We start from the raw sequence: 19,388 nt of genomic DNA on the forward strand, positions 1-19,388 counted from the left end.
TTTTGATTTTACTTTCAAACGAACCTGTTTGAAACTAGTTTTGATATTAGTTATACATTAATGTACACAGAAAACATTGCATATCACCTGTATTAGTTAAAGTTTTGATTTCAAATCATTATACTAAAAGTAAAGCGAAATTTGACAAGAATCTTTTACTTACTCTATATGTTTTGTACAGTTAACTATTGTTTTTGGTCGTCTTTTCAATATATATATAAATATATATATATATATATATATATATATATATATATATATATATATATATATATATATATATATATATATGTTTATATAAATATATATATGTTAAAACCTGATTAGAAAAACATAATAATGAAGAAGAATTGGAGGCATCTTTTGACGTAAATCTGGTGACGAAATCTGTAATGATATATCTCTAAAAAAAAAGCAAAAAGATGTTTATTCTAAACCTCGTAAAACGGTATTTCAAGACAGTACGTCATCCAGTTGGAAAAATAAGCAGAAATGATTTCTATTATACTTTAACATATAAAAAAAAATTTAACTTCGTGATTAATTTACACCAAAATAAAATAAAAGCAATTTAGAGATCAAGTGTTGATTTTAAAAAAGATAAAAATTTTTAACAACAAACCAAATTCAAACACATATCACTAAACAAACAGCAGCAGCAAAAGCACTCCAGCTACACAAACAGCTGAAGCATTCTAACCATGATTTAAGTCAACAATGGCTTCTTTAAATCTTACTGACCGCAAAATAAAAAACAAAATGAAACAGCAAATTAACAACTGCAAAAGAGTATGATCAATAATACTTTTCAAACACAATCAATAAAACCTTTTTCCTTCAAAACAAAGGCAAAGCAGCAAACTTTGATGTTCTATTCTGAAGCCAATCTTTCTACTGTTTCCAATCAAGTAGTCTTTTTAATAAAACTTTACATTAAAAACAACCTTTTTATTAACAAGCTAAACTTTTGAAATGGTTTCCATAGCAAATTGTCAAAAAAATTGACGCATTTAAGAAGGATTTGAAAAAATGTTTCCGAACAACATTTTCTGAGTATGAAAATAACACTGAGTTATCCAAAGTGAAGAAAAAAATCATCAAACAAATCTAGCGAATTCGAAAAGTGAAAAGAATATAAAACTAAGTTATGACTTGTTCACGTACATTGTACCTTCAATATTCTCAACTGAGGACAACTTTTGGATTACTTTTTTGTTTGGTTACCGTAGCAGCCACCGTTTGTAACATTTTTGTCTTAATTATTTTTGTTCGGTTAAAAAGAAGATCAGCTTCGAATCGTATTTCGATGTCACTTGCGATAGCCGATCTACTTATAGGAGTATTGCTTAGTCCACTTACAATGACGCAAGTTTTAAATATTAAAATGCTTGTAAACTGTTCGGTTGATGCCGTTCGGGCCTATTTACTTGTGTTCTTGCTCGGATCATCGTTGCTTACGCTTGCTGTACTATCATACGATCGTTACTTACTACTGAAAAAACGATCTAACTATAACCAATACATGACAAAACGAAAGACCACGTTGCTAATTGCTTTTTCATGGATCTTTCCTGGTTTAATCCCATTTGCTAGGTATATTAACACAAACGCATACTTTATTTTATGCATTTGTTTGATGTCTTTCTCGTTTGGGGCTCTTACAACATTTTACTTTTTAATTACAAAGGAAGTTCGCAAAAGACAAAACAAGCTAAACAATTGCAATAAAATAATTGTTGGCAAAGAAGCTCAAACATCTACATTAGAATCAACAAATCATCCTAGTATTTCCACTTCAGTAACGGATCCAACAACAAGCTGCGCACAATTAAAACTAGAAAAACCAACAAGTAAAGAAACTTCAGTTCAAGCCAAAGTCTCACATGCTGTAACAACTGTTCACCAGACTACTTTACTGTCAGAAGAACCACTCAGCAACAATATTACAGAGCAACCTAAACAGTCCAATGGCATCAGTTGTTTCTACCAGTTGTCTCATGCAAAATTAGTTAAAAAAGTTAAAAACGTAACACCGTCAAAAATTACAAGCCATCATAAAGATTTAACATCACGAAAGAGATTTTCTCATACGGCATTGGCAAAGTCTGTGTCGCTTTTAATTGTTTGCTGTCTTATTTGCATTTTGCCTGCAACAGTTTGGATAGTTTTAGAAATGATAAAGCTGAATTACAGCAAGTTGGCAAAACAAATATTTTATTTGTGTGCTATTATCCTATTGCAAGTAAGTTCATGCATAAATCCAGTTATATACTTTTCAAAGCAAAAAGACATAAAGTTAGGTTTTCGCCAACTTTTTACGCACAAGACCTATCTGGCTTAGAACGTTGAAGAAAATGACTTTAGCACTTTGTTGTTCATTAAAATTCATTAGCTTTGATTTGATCAACAAACTAGAAATCAAGGGCTAAAAGCATTTGATATTGTGGGCGTTCTGTAAGTAGGTTTGAAAGTAACTTTCTCCAACTTGTAAATGAGAAAAACTGCCGCACAGTTAAAATAAGCAGAAGTTGACAAAGTCCTTAGTGTTTTGTAAATGTCGCTTTAGTTTTGATTTTTCTTACAAACGAAGCTTTTTGAAACTAGTTTTGATACTAGTTATACATTAATGTACACAGAAAACATTACATATCACTTGTATTAGTTTTATTTTCAAATCATTATACTAAAAGTAAAGCAAAATTTGATTACAAACTTTTACTTAATCTATATGTTTTGTACAATTAAATATTGTTTTTGGTCGTCTTTTCACATTATTATTAGTTTTTATATTTATTATTTTTATATCATTATTCAGAATAGTATTTCAACGCAGAATCTGACGCAATCGATAAGTTGAACTTTTTTTGATTGATTCATGTGAATACCTAGAGATTCAACTGATTCCATGACACTGATTCCATGACACTTCAACTAATGGTATAAGTTAAAATTGACTTGAATGCAATCCCTTGCTATTAAATATTTTTTCAAAATTAATTATTAACTAAAGTTAACAAAAATCATGGATTATAAAAGAATTCTAGTTTTTAATTAAACAAGAGTTCTGCAAATTAAACAAGAGTTCTGCAAATTAAACAAGAGTTCTGCAAATTGCTAGAGGATTAAATAGACTGTGAAGTTTTCAAAGCTTTTTTAGACGTCATAAAGATGTCGATCCGGTAAACTCGTTATGCACCTGGATAATTTACTTTAGAGTGACTAAGTTCTATTGATATGTTTTTTGTTTTTTTTAAACCTAGATTGTCTTTCCACAGGTTCAGCAAACTGTAAATTTAATCTAAAAGTTGAAGGAAAATGTTTAGAAAAACAGCCATGATCGAAATAGGAAAGAAACGTTTATAGTGATTTTCGATGTTAAGTTAAAAACTTACTAAACTTGACCAACTTTTATTTGACTTGACCAATTACCTTGCTGGTAGAATTGAACAATATATTTGAATTTCATACATTTTGGAATTGTAAGTATTTTCTTACTATTGAGTTCAGCAGCAAATGAATTACTTTTTTTAGAAACATCTTTTTAAGAAACAGCTTTTTAAAAGACATCGTTTAATTCAGCTGGTCAGAGAAACGCGTACTAAAAAGTTTGAAAGTCAATTTGAAAAAATAAATCAATATTTAAGATACATTTTTTAAATATTAGTGAAAAAATTTCTTTAATTAAAATCATAAAACACATCGTAAATATAATAGCAATGCAAAATATAAAGATAGTATTGTTCTCTGTAATGTGTACCGTAATAATTTTATACTTCGTTTCGCTTTGAATTAAAGTAAGTAAGATTTCAGAGAACTTACAGAAAGATTTTTTTAAGAAGAAAAACCAGTTCAAATTTACAAACAAACATTTTTTTTTTAAAAAAGTTACAAGCTGAATTTCCGTTTTTCATATAGCAATTTTAAATAAACACAAAGTTAAAATCCTAGCTGCAGTCGTTTTATTTAATAAAATAATTTTTATTTAATTTTATTTGATAAAAAACAAAAAATTAGGAGAAAATAACAACAAAACTGAGCGTTCTACTAAATATCACTTATAGATCCATGTCTTTATAAAAAGATTCTATACCACAAAGCAAATTTGATTTCATTCTATACCATCACAGCAAATTTGATTTCAAAATAATCATGATGTATTTATAAATAAGAAATGTTATTCCAATATAAAATCTTTTAAATACCACGTGTTCACGTAAAGCAATCATAAAGATATCAAACAATTTTTAAGTTAATAATTAAATTTATAACTTTTAAGTAAATAATTAAACTAAAGAAATAGTAAAAATTTTAACTTTCAAATATTCTTTTAGTTGCCCGGCGAACTTTCATACTTCAAAACAACTGCACCGCGAAAATTTTTGTTTTCGCGTTTTAAGGAAACTTTTCATTGCAAAAAAGGACCGAGGCAGTTAACAAGAATGATGTCTTGCACTCGCATGGAGTTACTAAAACCACCCCTTACAACAATCTTCGCAAGCCTACTATGTATTGCAACAGGAATTGCATTAGCTTGCAACTCGGCTGTTTTCATTGTAGCAATAATTATGAAAAAGAGATCACCATCGACATTTATTTATTTTTCTCTTACGCTTTCGGACTTCTTCATGGCTTTATTAGTTGGTCCAATTTCAATATGGCAAATGCTTGGCAGCACCACGCGGAGAAATTGCGTTCTCGACATAATCCGATCGTATATCTCAGTTTTATTTGCTGGATCTTCTGTGCTAATACTGACTGTAATATCATACGATAGATACTTGATACTCACTAGCCTTCATACCTATAACCAACGCATGTCTAAAAGCAGAGCACTATTTTTAATTGGAGTTTCTTGGCTCGTACCAGCATTGATACCCTTCGTTCGACTAGTAATCTCAAAGGCGTATTTGATGATTATATTTTTCCTTTTTTCATCGCCCCTCTTAACGATCGGTATTTTTTATTTGCGTATAACTAAAATAGTTCGTAAAAACGGCAAATTTTTGATGCGAAGAGAAAAAGATGCAATATCGAAGTGCACGGTATTAAAAATCTCTGTTCCTTCTGTTTGGCGAAAAGAGAGTTCAGGTTCCCAACATAAACATTTAGCGGATTTAAAAAAGGCAAAATCGTCAACGTTTTTAATAGCATGTTACGTGGTATGCATTCTTCCTCTTTTCGCGTGGGTTATTTTAGAATTTAACACGGTTTATAGCAATTTGACTCATCAAATTATATATCTTATCGCAATTTTTTTGTTAGAGGTCAACTCAATATTTAACACCACATTATTCCTCATAAAACAAGAAGACTTTAAAAAATATCTATGCCATCTTTACAAACGAAAGTCGGACCCAACGTTGTAAATTTTGTTTTCTACGCTAGAAAAAAAAGAGTTTTAATAAATACTACAAAAAAAAAAAAAAAGACAAGCTAAAATAAAAGCGAAGTATTATGATGTTCAAGATGTGTCTAGGGGAGTTTGACAATGTTACCGAACCCTAAAAAGATTTTTTCTGATGTTGAAGATGAAGAACCTCTTAAGAAATATTAAAGAGAAACGGTATTAGTTCAGCACGTGTACGCCAAGAAACTAAAAAGGAATCCATTTTTAATAAATAACTTCAAGGAAATGTAGCATAAAAAAAGTTACATTTTCAGTTAATATTTTCATGATTTACTACATGGCTCCTAAATATTGTTGTATTTCTAACTCTAGAAGAAGTTTAGCTTGATTAATAGAAAATGAAGTTTGTTCAGTAAAAAATTCAACTGGATTTGTTTCATAGTTTTCTTCTTCCATTTTCTCATTAGACTTTTGTGTTGCGTTGTTTCTCAATCATTCTTTATATAAATATCAAATGCCTTTAAGAAACCACCTCAAGAATGGGAATGAACATTATAGAACTGTTTCAAATTTTATTAAAAAATTACATCTGTTAAAGTAAATAATCTTCTACTTTGAAATGATAGAGCCAAATCGTCAAAGTATATAAGCGGATCAAAGTGGCTGTCATTCAGTTCTTATTCACTGTTGTATATAATAATAAAACATCGACATTTTGCATTCTTCAATTAAGTTCTCCATACCCATATTGTATGCCAAAACTCAATCTTGTTATATAAAAACTTTGGCACAAAATTACCGAATATACTTATTCCCATACAGAAGCCTAAATAAACTGCCTTGTCACTCTCTATTATAGCATAAGCCCAGTAGAGTAGACCCCCTTGTTAGTTCAATCTCATTAACTAGAAGATTGAAAGACTTTGATCTTAGTAGAAGAAGTTAAAAGTTGTCAGCAGTTTATAGTGGTGAATAATAAAAATTTATCTAATATGAAATCAGATGAAATTAATGGCTAAGAAGAATTATTTAAATGTTTACAATCTTGACAAAAATCTAGAACAAGATGTTGTCGACGAAAATACTGAAAATACTGATGATGAAAAAATTCCTAAACTGTGTAACTTTACAATCATTTATCTGCAACATAAGTATATTAAGTAAATAGAAAATTTAATCAAGAAATATTAAACTTTAAATGTCTAAACACAAAAATAAAAAATATCATTTTAAGGCTCTTTTTTATTCATTTAAGACTCAATACTTTCACCAATATTTAAAAATACAAACAATATTTTTTGCTACCAACTTTTCCTACTGTGCACATTTTCTGTGCATATTCCTACTGTGCACAGTATCAACTTCTCATTGTTATTTTTAACCCAGTATATATATACTTGAGTAATGCATTCTTATGAGCAGTGCATAAAAACACTAAATGCGTACCTGCCAATCCTGCTGGCGCCGATTGATTTTAGTTTTCATATATTGTGATGCGTCCAAAAATTAATTTCTATTCTTCTGCAGATATACATTTTTAGGAATATTTACGAAACTTTCTCAAACGTTACATTTACCTGACATTCCTGACATTCTGACATTTACCTGACATTCTTGATATACCTGATATTTACCTGAATTCCTGACATACCTGATATTTAGCTTGAAATTTATTATTCGTTATCCTTAAAGAAATTTGCAATCATATTTAAAACAGATCTATTAAATTTGCTCAACCTCTGACTAGTGTACCATATTAAACCTGCATGATTATTTTTTTCGAACTAGATATTCAGGTTACCAGGTCCCAGCAAACACAAGACGTCAGGGGGACGTCCGCTTGACGTCCTATAATGGTCGGCCGGTTAAATGACCAAAACGCAACTTAAATGTGACAGTCCAAAAGTCTGACCTTACTGCGACGTCAGTTTCTGACCTCAAAAAGATTTTCCTTAGACGTCCGATTCTGACTAATCTATATAGAATTTTTTTTAAACAAAATTTGCCATGCGACTTAATTAAGCCGCATATATCGCGAGGTTAGAGTTATTTTGTTCTATCTCCTATTTTAAAAGTTGGGAGAAAATGAGTTATTAATTTAAGTAAGTAATAATTACTTTTAAAATACGCATTATTTTATAAATTTTGTTCTAAATAATTTGCTTAAACATAAATTACGTAAAGTGTAAGTTATTATTTCTTTACAAATTAAAGCTAAAATTTCAAATAATTTTTACTTTAAGAAAAAAATAAAAAACTTTCTCCCAACGTTTAAACTTGGAGATAGAACAAAATAATTCTAACCTCGCGATATATTACCTTGAGGTAATATAGAGCAAATCTTTAAAGACTTTAATTAAAATTTAATTATTAATTTTAATTAAAAGGGCTTTATCAAAGATCAATCTATCCTAGGTTTATAAGGTTAGTTTGTGTGTTTGTGATTTTTGTTCGGATTCCATTATTCAGATTTGTAGTAAATGTTTAGTCCCTTACTAGGTACGCGGAAATCGCGTTTTACGGAGCCGATTTTTGTGCTAAAATTTTGTTCCACGATTTTTTTCACTTTTTTTTAGGTAGCGTCAGACAAACGTTTTTTTGTGGTGTTTTTTTTTAGAAACATATATAAACCTAGATATTTTTCTGAAAGAAGAAGGGTTAATCCAGTGATATTTTCATTAACGTGAAGTAAAATTAGAAGTAAAAATAATTGATTTCGTTAATGTGAATAAAAATTTAAAATTAGGATATATCTGAAGAACGAAAACTGAAATAGAATTGAATATAAGCATCAAAAAACGAAAATAGGAATAGAATTAGGAATTATTACCGAACGAAAATTATTGAATATTAAAAGAAATTTCGATACACTAATTAGTTTTTTTTGACAATTAATTTACAAATTTTGCATACTTGCTTTAAAATTGGCGCACATGTTTGACCATAACGATGATATTTGGAATGATTATAGAATGTATCAATGGACCACAAAACGTGCTTGTCATTACGTTAAGTATAAATTCAATGCGTTCAATCTTTTGTTGTAAAATAAAATAAACATCTAAAGATTCTTAAGAGTTGCAAATTAATAACAGAATAATGAGTTTATCAAGGTTGTTGGCTGGTAGGAAGCGTGACAGTCTTGTATGGAAATTCTTCGTTTACGATGAAAAAAATGACAAATCCACGTGTCTAGTACAGGACATAATTAATGAGAGCGTATGTGGCGCATCTCTTGCCGGAAAAAATTCCAGTAACTTGGTAGCGCACATTCAGAGAATACATAAAGACACACACAAATGTTACGCGGATGAAAAGAAAAAACGAAATGCAGAAAAAATATTTTTGAAACGTAAAATTGATGACAGCAATTCTATATCTTCCCGAAATAGTGGAAAGACAGAAACTCAGACAATAAGAGAGTGCTTTGAACACCGAATCACCGCGTGGCCAACGGAATCAAATGAATATCAATTGCGTCAGGATAGCGTGATTGAAATGATTGTTAATACCAGCTATCCAATGGTATTGCTAGATCAGCCGTCGTTTTGAAAGATGATAAAAACTTTTGACCCAAAATTTAAATTGCCAGGTTATAATTAACACAACTAAATTTTTAAATTATTGTTTTAAATTCATTCAATGCTAAACAATTTTTAAATGTTTGCCTGTAATTATAGTATCATTAATGTAACACTATAGTAACTAAAAACACAAACTGATGTGCATTAAATTTTAACTGATTTAAATTTTATATTGCAGGGTCTGCAACACTGAACAAGCGGATAAACGAGCGTTTTCTTCTACAATCTGCACAACTGAAAGACTTGATGAATCGTACACGCAAAGTAACAATTTGTCTTGATGGTTGGACGAAGAAGCGTCTCACAGCATCGTTCCTTGGAATATCTGCTTGTTTCTATGACACCACCATTGATAAAGCACGACATGCTTTCCTAAATTTGATAGAACTCCAACATCCCCACACGGGTGAGATGCTTGCCGAATGTTTAAAGAAATGTCTTGACCAGTGGGGTATTAGAGAAAATCAAGTTATGTTGATTGTTTCAGACAACGGGTCTAATATGATTTAAGCCATCAGGCTCTTACAGGAAGTGTATGCAGCTAAAAAATCTGACGAATCTGAATCTTATGAGTTTGAATCTGACGAGTCTGAACATGAAACTGATGAGGAAGAGATCCAGTCTCAGTCAGAACAAACTGATTTATTTCTGCCAGATCATATTCCATATCGTCGAATGCCCTGTATGGCTCACACACTCCAGCTTCTCATAAAACCAGTTTATGAACATTATAGTGCAACCACCTTAGAAACGAGACAAGTTGTATCAAGAATTAAGAAATCAAGTGTGGCAATTGAGAAACTTATTGACAAGTGTGGGAAGTCTGTGATAACTGACTGCACCTCAAAATGGAACAGTACATATCAGATGATTGACCGGCTGTTTAAAATAAAGACATCGGTGAATGAAGTTCTTATAGAAATTGGTACATATTATTTTATTATTTATGTTATTAGTGTGTATAAATTATTTTCGGAATTTTATTAAGTCTACAAAATTGCGTCTTACCTTATATAAACTAAAAAAACGAAAATGGTTATAAATTGTAAGAAGTTCATTAGTCATTATCATTAAAAAACAAGACAGGGTATATAGTCTTTAAATTAGGTTTACTAATAACACGGAAATACTTTACCCTGCCTTTTAAATCACATTGCAACAGTATGGAAAAAAGAGACGTATATCAATGATAATTATTAGTTATTACAATTGTTATTAGTAAACTTTAATTTCAGACGGTTTACTTAAATTTAAGAATCGACACATTCAAAGCATATGAATGGGTTCGTCTTCAAAACATTTCTTCACTTTTGGAACCCTTTGCAGTACAAACAGATATACTTCAGACCGATGCCTAGTCTCTTTCACATGTTCTACCATCTATACTCAATTTGGAATGCTATTTACAAGAATATCCTACCAGCAAGTCTTTGATAGCGAATCTTCTTGGAGATCTACGTCAACGGTTTCAAACAATTCTGCAGCCGGACTCAGATATGTTTAATCCTCTTCCGTCTGCTGCATATTTGTTAGATCCAACCGTTGCTGTCTTTATCCTCACACCGGAAATGGGCACCTTGCTCCATGCAGCAAAGATTTATATAATAAAAGTTTGTGGAGTAGAACAAGAATTATAAGCTGCTGCTGAGTCAAATGGATCTGAATGTGAATTTGCTGCCATAAAGCGCTTTAAGTTCTTGTCAAATAAAATCTTTACAAAAGAAAGAAAAATTTATAACCAAAACAACCTCACTGTTGCAAGTCAGCTGTCAAGGTATTTGGTAGACATAAGCGGTGATGAAGCGCTGCCAAGTAACGGCCTGCTCTTTTGGAAACAAAACAAAAGCAAGTATAGCAAGATTGCAATTTTGGCTGAAGATTTACTGTCCGCCCCAGCATCACAGGCGTTTGTAGAAAGGATATTTTCACTTTGTGGAATTTTAACTGTTGGTCGCCACAATCGAATGAAAAAATCATTAGAGATGAGAATTTTACGAAACTGAACAAAAACTTGTAATTTAAATTCAACCAGATATTTTCTTTCAATTTCTTATTATAACTCAATTGAATCATTGAATGACTATTTTATGACTATTTTTATCCTTTTTTAGATGTTACTAAGGTGGTTACTATGGTTACTAAGTTAAAAAATTGTTTAAATATTTTTCTTGAAATTTATGTATTACATTATTTCTTGAAATAATGATAGGGGAGACCAGGGCTAGTTTTCAGCAGGGGTAAGTTGACGAATTGCGTTTATCTGCAGAGTCTTTTATCAAAAAGTATCAGAAATCTCAGGGAACTTTCCTAATTGACCATTTCATCTTGGGTCCTACGACTAAAACTAATATAAATATTCCAGTCACAATTGATTTACTATTATCAGTCAGGCTGTTTTAGTAGTTGTCGTTTTTCAGGATCTTTAGGCAGTTTATTGAAAAGCTTTTAGGGTTTATTGGCAAAATTTTCACAGGGGAAGCTGGAAAACAAAAAATATCTTTATAAAATTAATTTTTTTTAAATTTTTATTTCTAACAATATTTAAAAAATTTTATTTTTACAAAAAAAATACTTTTGAATTTTTTTACAAAAAAATTTTTTTAGGGGATTTTGTTACCAGGAACCAAGGTGGGGTGTTGTTTTGTTACCAGGAACAAAGGTGGGGTGTTGTTTTGGCTTCATATTCAAACTACTAACTGCTACTAGCTCATAGAAATAATAAATAATTTTTATACATTTTTACTCACTTATACGTTAATAATCTTTTTTATAGTTTGCGCCAACTTACCCCGGGGTGGGGCAAGTTTTTCTTTTTTTAAGGCCCAGGAAGGAGCCATAAGATTTTTTTTTTGAATGAATGTAACTAGTACAAGTTACCCAAATTCGTAGACTTCAAGACTACACTTTAATTTTTTCAAAAAGAGTATGTCGTTAGGACTACTAATTGCTGTAAAATTTGATAGAAGTAAAATATGAACTGATTTAGTAACTGAAATAAGAACTAAAATGATTAAAATCATAAGAACTGAACTGAAATTAATTTCATCAGAACTGATTCAAAAGAAGTAAAATTAAAATTAGAAATTAAATCAATGCTACAAGAACGAAGTAAAAATGGAAATTGAAATTATATTTAGAACTTAAATATCACTGGGTTAATCTTGATTTTTATGATGCTTTTAATGTATGGTTACTAATTTTTCATGGTTTGTTATGGTCCTGAAAATATAGTGTATGTTCTCACATTAATTTATAGTAGAAGAAATCAGCTGTACAACGTCAAAACACAGTATCTGTATTTTTCATAATTGGATATGAAAATGATTTTGTAAAGTACGTTGGGCTGCCTCCTTAACTTCATACTTATCACTTAAAGCTTCATAGTATGAAGTTTCAAGTGATAAGTATGAAGTTAAGTTGGCGGCCCAACGTACTTTACAAAATCATTTTCATATCCAATTATGAAAAATACAGATACTGTGTTTTGACGTTGTACAGCTGAAATGTCGAGCCCGCTTTTTTTATATTATTGATTTAACTTTCTACATGCATTTTCTAAGCACATGCCAATTTTCAACGGAAAAAAAATGGGAGCAGATAGTTTACTATGTGTTATTCTATAAATACCACTTTTTTTAGGTAGCCTTAGGCAAATGTTTTTTTGAGGTATTTCTTTATAGAAACACATGTAAACATAGAAGATTTTTTGAAAGAAGAAAGGTCAAGCTTGATTCTTATATTTTTTTTAAATATGGTTGCTTAACTTTTTTATGAATTTTTTTGCTTACAATTTTCTATGAAAATTTAGTTGATGTTCTCACATTAATTTCGTATCGAAGAAATGTTGAGCCCGCTTTTTTTATTATTTATTCTATTTTCTACATGTATTTTCTTTTTGCCTGCCATATTTCAGCCAAAAAAAATGGGAGCAGATATATAACTAAGAACAGCACTTTTGGTACCTTATTTCTGTTTTTATGAACTTTTTTTTGGTAACAGCGAACTATAAAAATATGGGGGGTCAGTTCTTAGAAAAACATTTTTTTTTCTTATTATTTTTGTTATTAGATAACAGTAAAAATAGAAAATAAAGAGATTCAAAAATATATAGATTCTTTACCAGATAGTAAGCAATTTTTTTTTCATAATTATATTATTGCTAACTATTATTAAAACAATGACATAAATGTAAAAACCATATTTTTTTTGTTTATCTTAATAAGATAATCTTAAGTATAAAGACTTTATACTTAAGATTATCTTACTAAGATAAACAAAAAAGTATGGTTTTTACATTTATGTTATTGTTTTAATAATAGTTAAATAATTAAAAATCAAAGCAGTTTTAATCTAATATTATTAGATTAAAACTGTATTATTAAATATGGATTATTAAAAATGTATTAGTAATACATAAATCTAATAATATTAGATTAAAACTGCTTTGATTTTATTGATAGATAAAAGTATCATTTCACAGATTTATTAAAACACCATATAAGTATAAAAATTTGTTAACACGCAAATAAGTATTAATAATACTTATTTGTGTAATAACAAATACTTTGTTAAGAATAAATTATTTTATGAGATGTATAATTTGCTTCTTCCCTTCTAATTTCTATAGAAGTCTACAAATCAAATTTATATTGATTTATTCTTAACAAACATATTTTTTAGTGTTTAGTTGAAAAATGATATAAAAATTACATTCATCTTCTTTTATCATTTTTCTGTTGTATACTACTTCATCCTTTAAATATTAATTAAATAATTATACGGACATGTCTAATATTTGCTTCTTGTTTAGATCATAGCACTATTATTAACGATTTCTTGAGATTTTGTAAGTATAGTTCCCATAACATTTTTCCATTAGCTCAATGTTTCTAAGGTTTTTTTTTAAATATAAGATATGATTATTATTGTCTATACCTTTTTATTGATGGACATTAATTTATATATGTTTATTGTTTACATAAGTATATACCCATTCTGAATGTTAGCTTCTTGTTTATATACATATAATCTTTATATTTTAATTTTTTAGTTGTTATTTTTTGAACTTACTATTGACAATTACAAGGTGTTATTTTTTATTGTACAATTTTTTTGTTACCTTTAGTTGAATCGACAAGGTCTACCATTGGTAAGTTTGTATATTATAACTTTTGTTATGAATCATAATAACAAACGTTTAAACATGTGTGTCTAGGTTTAACTCATATTTTGTTTAATTCTCCTTTCATTACTTGCTTAGTTAGTAATTTTGAAAACCAGTAATTTTTATTCTGTGAATATATTTAATGCTAAACTTCTTCTTTTTTTTTTTTATGCGGTGTCTTACTCCTTTTTTAACTTTAGAACCATCTTCATCTGTTACAGTTGGTAAGTTCTAAAAACCTGTTATGTATTCCTTATCAAATACAACATTTTATTTTTATAACAATCTTCCAACTTTATTTTATAACAAAGTTCCAACTTTAACTACAACAAGTGGTAACTTTAAAAACTATTACTTTTTAATATGTGTATGCATTTCTCAACAATTGCAATATTTATTTTCTATTAAAACTTATTAACCTCAGAAACATCCTCATCTGCTACTATTGGTATATTTTAAATACTTTACTATCTAATATCTGTAATCATTTTTCATCAATTGCAATATTTGTTTTTTATTACAACTTTTTTACCTTAGTTTCATTGTCCTCTGCATCAAGTGGTATGTCTAAATAATATTACTTTTTAATATGTGTATCCATTTGTCATCATTTGCTATATTAATTTTTTATTACAGCTTTTTAACCTTAGGACCATCTTCATCTGGTACAATTCCAAGTGGTAGAAAATGTTTGAAATTACTGAATTGATTTAATTTACTGAATTTATGAAATTAATGAAGGAAATTACTTGTTGCATATCAGATCCAGGTACATTATTTTGTAGAAAGATGGATTTTTTTGGGACAATGCTTGACCCGCATGTTTTGAAACCTATTTCAACCTTAGTCCCCATTGATGACCAAGTTCTTGAAATGACTTCTGCTTGTCTTAATGCAGTAAAGGATGTTTTGACACGTCAATATAAGAGATATTTCTCCCTCACTATTACAGAGGAACTTAAGAAGAAGACAGCTAGTGCAAGGCTTCACAATGTTGATAGTGAAGAGTTAATTGGTATGTTTAGCAATTTCAAAGGACGATACCCTTATGCAACAATTAGTTACATATCTAGCAAATTAAGATCCAAAAAGAATAGAACTATAGATTATCTTGATAATCTTGAGGAGTTGTCTAGAGAAGTTAGTTAGTGTAGAAGTAGTTAAGTGGTCTATTTACATGGCGTGTAAAAATAGAATTAGAACTCGACTATTACACAGTGAAATTCGAGCAAAGATTGCTGATAGAGAAGCATCTAAACGATAGAGAAGCATCTAAAAATGGATGAAAAACAAAAAAGAAAGTTGGAGCATGAGCTGCGTGTATTAACTACCAGCGAAATTATAAATTTGTATAAACACTTATCTGCCAAACAACTTGATGATTTAGATGATGCTATGTCTGAAAGAATTGTTGGAAGAAAATTTTGTCATGAATGGTATGTTGCTAATGATTCAAAAACAGTTATTTATGATGGAAGAGTAGAAAAAGTAAACAAGAGACAACAGGATATAATTTACACTATTTCTTACTGGAAGCAAGATGAAACTGATATTGAAGCTGTTGATTATAAGATGAAAAAAATCCAGCTTGTTGCTGATGTTATAACCGGAGAATTAATATTTTCTTAATTTAAAAAAAATTAACTTATATGCATTTCATAAAAATGTATGGCTTATTATTAATTATGGTATGCAAAATGGGTACCGCAAGTTTTGTAACTTGCAAATATGGTACAGCAAGTTTTATGGCTTGCAAAATGAGTACCGCAAGTTTTTTAGCTTGCAAATATGGCACAGCAAGTTTTATGGCTTGCAAATTTTTTTTGATAGACGGCTCTGGCTTACCTTCACGTGGTGTCTATTGTTAAAAATGATTTAATTTTATTAATGGAATTGAAAAATTAAAACATTCACTAAAAGCCAAGACAAAACTTAATTACATTTTTTATTTCAAAATACTTATTGTTTTTTTGTGTTTTTTGTTTAGGTTGGAGTGGGTAATTGGTCCCTTTAAAGGACAAAATGGATATTCAAACGCATCTTGTAATGTGGTAAAACAGTTTTTTATTCTAATTTCTCTCTGTTTAAGACAGCATTTTAACATTTTTTGTGAAAATTGTTATTAAATTTTTTTTTCAGGTTTATGGCGGCAGGGGGAGGGGCGGCATACGCCCCCTCCAAAAAAGGCAATTTTATACACCACTAGTTACTATTTTTCAAAGAATTGAAATATTATATTTATTTTTTATAATTTACTCATTTTAGTAAATATTACAATATTTAAAAGAATGAAATTTTAATAGGGTGTGTTAAACCTTACCCACAACCTAACACCCAACTTTAAGATTGACCTGTTATACTTGCTAGTGATGTAGAATAAAGTAATACCAACATGTTATTCATAAATATTATCAGTTTCATAAAAAAAAACACTCTTTTATGGAGAAAAAGTGTTTTTTTGTGAGGTGTTAGTGATGGATTAGCACCCCCTCTGGAGCCCTTGATGCGCCATTTACCTAGAAAAAAGTTTAAAATTAAAGTCCATTTTTACACCTATTTTTTGATACCAAGTTATAGATTTTTGAATAAGAATTGATAAAGTTATAACAATTTATGTAAAAAAAAAAATTTTGACCACAGTTTTATCAAGAAACCCATATATCGAAAATTTGCTACTAAAAACGTCATAACTTTTTATAGAATTGTCCAATTTTTGTAATTTTTTCACCTTTGAAATACTGTATTTGAGGGCTTTCTAATGATATATAACATTCTAGTATTTGAATAATTTAAAAAAATCAGTCCATGTACCTACCCTTACTTGTGCAAGGAAGAAACCTCTCTTGATTTTTTTAAAAATCGATATAATTATATTGATTTTTAAAAAATCAACGGAGGCTTCTTCTTTGGAAAAGAAAAATTATAAATGTTTAGTTTAATTTTGTTGTTTAGTTCCAATTAATGTTTAGTTCCGTACTTGTGCAAAGACTTTGCACAAGTAAGGCCTTACTTAAGGAACTAAACATTAATTGGAACTAAACAACTAAACATTTATAATAAGGAAATAACTTATTGGAGAATTTGTTTTCATTGCTCTTTTGATTTTTAGTTTTAAAGAATGGCACAATATATGAAGCAGTATAGAAAAAGGAAAAAAAAGTTACAAGAAATGTTAATTTATAGTAGTGATGATGATGCAAGTGTGTTTAATGAAAAAATATCTTCTTTAAATCCAATACTGTGCTCTTCAAAAAACAAACTTAGTTTTGATGAAATCAATAACACTAATTATAAAGACGATGACCCAATTAGATCTTCTGATGAGAGTTCCTTATCAAGTTCTGATATAGTTGAAAGTAAATCATTGTCATTAAAGGAGAAACTTGCTATATGTGCAATTAAGCATCAATGGTCCTCTGCATCAATAAATGAGATTTTGGAGATTTTACAAGGTGAAGGCTTGCAGGTTCCCAAAGATTACCGGACATTGCTGCACACACCTTGTCAAACATCTGTTGTTTCAAAATGTGGAGGAGATTATGTCAATTTTGGTTTGAGAAATAGGATTTTGAAAGTTCTTTCTCAAATTCCAGAGTGTACTGAAATTAAATTGAACGTTAATGTTGATGGACTTCCATTGTTTTAATCTTCAAGTTGCCAATTATGGCCAATATTATGCCAGTTTTCTACTAGTGATGTATTCATTTGTTAAATGTTTTGTGGTGTCAGTAAGCCCAATTCTTTAAATAATTTTTTGTATAATTTTTTGAATGACTATAAAGATTTGCATACCAATGGATTAATTTTCAATAAAAAAAAGTTATTTGTTTCCATAAGTTCTTTTCTCTGTGATGCTCCAGCCAGAGCTTTTATGAAGTCAATTGTGCTTCACTCGGGATTCAACTCATGCGAGCGATGTGAAATTGTTGGTACATATGTCAATGGCCGTGTAGTATTTCTTCCAGAAGAAAATATGGTTAAGAGAGATGAATTGGTTTTTAATAACTTCGGCTATCCCAATCATCAAAAAGATCAAACACCTTTAGTAGAGGCTGGAATTTCATGCATCAAAGCATTTGTTTTAGACTATATGCACTTAGTTTGTCATGGTGCTTTAAATGGGTGTTTGCCAACTGAATTTGCAAGGCAACCAAGGCAAGTAAATGATGTTGACAGATGGAAAGCTACAGAGTTTCGCTTCTTTTTGTTGTACACCGGACCTGTAGTTTTAAAAAGAGTTTTGTCAAATGAACAGTATAAACATTTTCTCTCTTTAAGCATTGCCATTTCCATATTACTTACAGATAACATTGATATACGTTCTCAGTATATCAACTATGCTAGAGAGCTAATAAATTATTTTGTTAGCAAATCACCAAGTTTGTATGGTGAATGTTTTGTTGTGTATAATGTACATAATTTATTACATTTAGTGGACGATGTTGAACATCACAAGTGCTCTTTAAATGATATTTCTTGCTTCCCATATGAGAATCACATGCAACGACTTAAAAAAGAAGTACGCAATGCAAAAAGCCCTATCATTCAAGTATGTAAGCGGGAACACGAGTATGATAATGTACTCATGTCTTTACCAAAAAAAACAAAACTAAATAAGATTTCCCCTAACTTAAAAGATGGATGTTTTATGTTATAAAATGGAGATGTGGCAATTGTTGACAGAATTGTATGAGATAAAATACAGTGTAAAGTGTTCAAACCCTGTAACATGCAAAATGTTTATGTGGAACCTGCAGAGTCTAAGTTATTCAACATATACTTAATTAATGACCTAAACAAGAACTATAAATCTAAAGTTTTAGAAAGAAAGAATTTGATAAATAAATGTGTTTGTATTCCTGAACAGCATGGGCATGCTATTTTTCCACTCTTGCAGATTATGCACATTTTTTTTTTTTGTGTATCTATTTGCCTGTATTATTACTTTTAAATTTTTTTTTTAATTTTGGATTATGAAAGTATTTAAAAATTTCTTACTTAATAATTATTTATTCTGATTTTTATCTTCTTGGATTTTATTTTAGACATGTATTGATAGAATAATCTGATAATCCCTAAAATGTATAAGTTGCTATATAAAAATGTATCTGATATATCATGCATATGCATGACTTTTTGCATTTAAAATTTTAGCAAGGAATTTAAGTCTAAGGTTAAGTTTTGATTAAGTATGGTATTTAATATTTTTTTAGTCTCTATATTTAGATAACATAAGAAACAAACAGTTAGTTTGAAGTCACACTAATAATTTGGTTTCAGTAAATTTATTTGT

The 19,388-nt window shown here is 29.4% G+C and overlaps 5 protein-coding genes and 2 pseudogenes across 6 annotated transcripts; all 7 read left to right on the forward strand.

The window, feature by feature from the left end:
• The first annotated feature begins 705 nt into the window (after nt 1-705).
• On the forward strand, nt 706-2,706 carry LOC149881038 (uncharacterized). Its single transcript, XM_090068494.1, has one exon. It carries the CDS (start codon nt 1,148-1,150, stop codon nt 2,339-2,341), a length of 1,194 nt encoding a protein of 397 aa, XP_089924620.1. The 5' UTR covers nt 706-1,147; the 3' UTR covers nt 2,342-2,706.
• Nucleotides 2,707-2,959: 253 nt separating this feature from the next.
• LOC145194371 (trace amine-associated receptor 8a-like) lies at nt 2,960-6,108 on the forward strand. The gene is made up of 2 exons (XM_090068495.1): nt 2,960-3,479; nt 4,332-6,108. Exon 2 carries the CDS (start codon nt 4,440-4,442, stop codon nt 5,364-5,366), a length of 927 nt encoding a protein of 308 aa, XP_089924621.1. The 5' UTR covers nt 2,960-3,479; nt 4,332-4,439; the 3' UTR covers nt 5,367-6,108.
• A 1,917-nt stretch (nt 6,109-8,025) lies between these two features.
• On the forward strand, nt 8,026-10,442 carry LOC149881039 (E3 SUMO-protein ligase ZBED1-like; annotated as a pseudogene).
• LOC149881040 (uncharacterized) lies at nt 10,428-18,704 on the forward strand. The gene is made up of 10 exons (XM_090067921.1): nt 10,428-10,541; nt 13,000-13,057; nt 13,742-13,777; nt 14,057-14,080; nt 14,296-14,319; nt 14,407-14,430; nt 14,633-14,656; nt 14,746-14,775; nt 16,083-16,146; nt 17,205-18,704. The coding sequence occupies exons 1-9, from the start codon at nt 10,428-10,430 to the stop codon at nt 16,094-16,096; spliced, it is 348 nt and encodes a 115-aa protein (XP_089924047.1). The 3' UTR covers nt 16,097-16,146; nt 17,205-18,704.
• LOC149881041 (uncharacterized) lies at nt 14,815-15,244 on the forward strand. The gene has a single exon (XM_090068496.1). The coding sequence runs from the start codon at nt 14,822-14,824 to the stop codon at nt 15,242-15,244; it is 423 nt and encodes a 140-aa protein (XP_089924622.1). The 5' UTR covers nt 14,815-14,821.
• On the forward strand, nt 15,372-18,704 carry LOC149881042 (uncharacterized). The gene has a single exon (XM_090068497.1). It carries the CDS (start codon nt 15,374-15,376, stop codon nt 15,722-15,724), a length of 351 nt encoding a protein of 116 aa, XP_089924623.1. The 5' UTR covers nt 15,372-15,373; the 3' UTR covers nt 15,725-18,704.
• On the forward strand, nt 17,214-19,101 carry LOC149881043 (uncharacterized; annotated as a pseudogene). The gene has a single exon (XR_016445536.1). The product of XR_016445536.1 is annotated as an uncharacterized LOC149881043 (transcript).
• The last annotated feature ends 287 nt before the right edge of the window (nt 19,102-19,388 follow it).

Source organism: Hydra viridissima, unplaced genomic scaffold, assembly GCF_058129835.1.
Source record: "Hydra viridissima isolate aposymbiotic clone 2 unplaced genomic scaffold, HvirCarnegie_v1 scaffold_12, whole genome shotgun sequence".
In the NCBI taxonomy this organism is placed as follows: domain Eukaryota; kingdom Metazoa; phylum Cnidaria; class Hydrozoa; order Anthoathecata; family Hydridae; genus Hydra; species Hydra viridissima.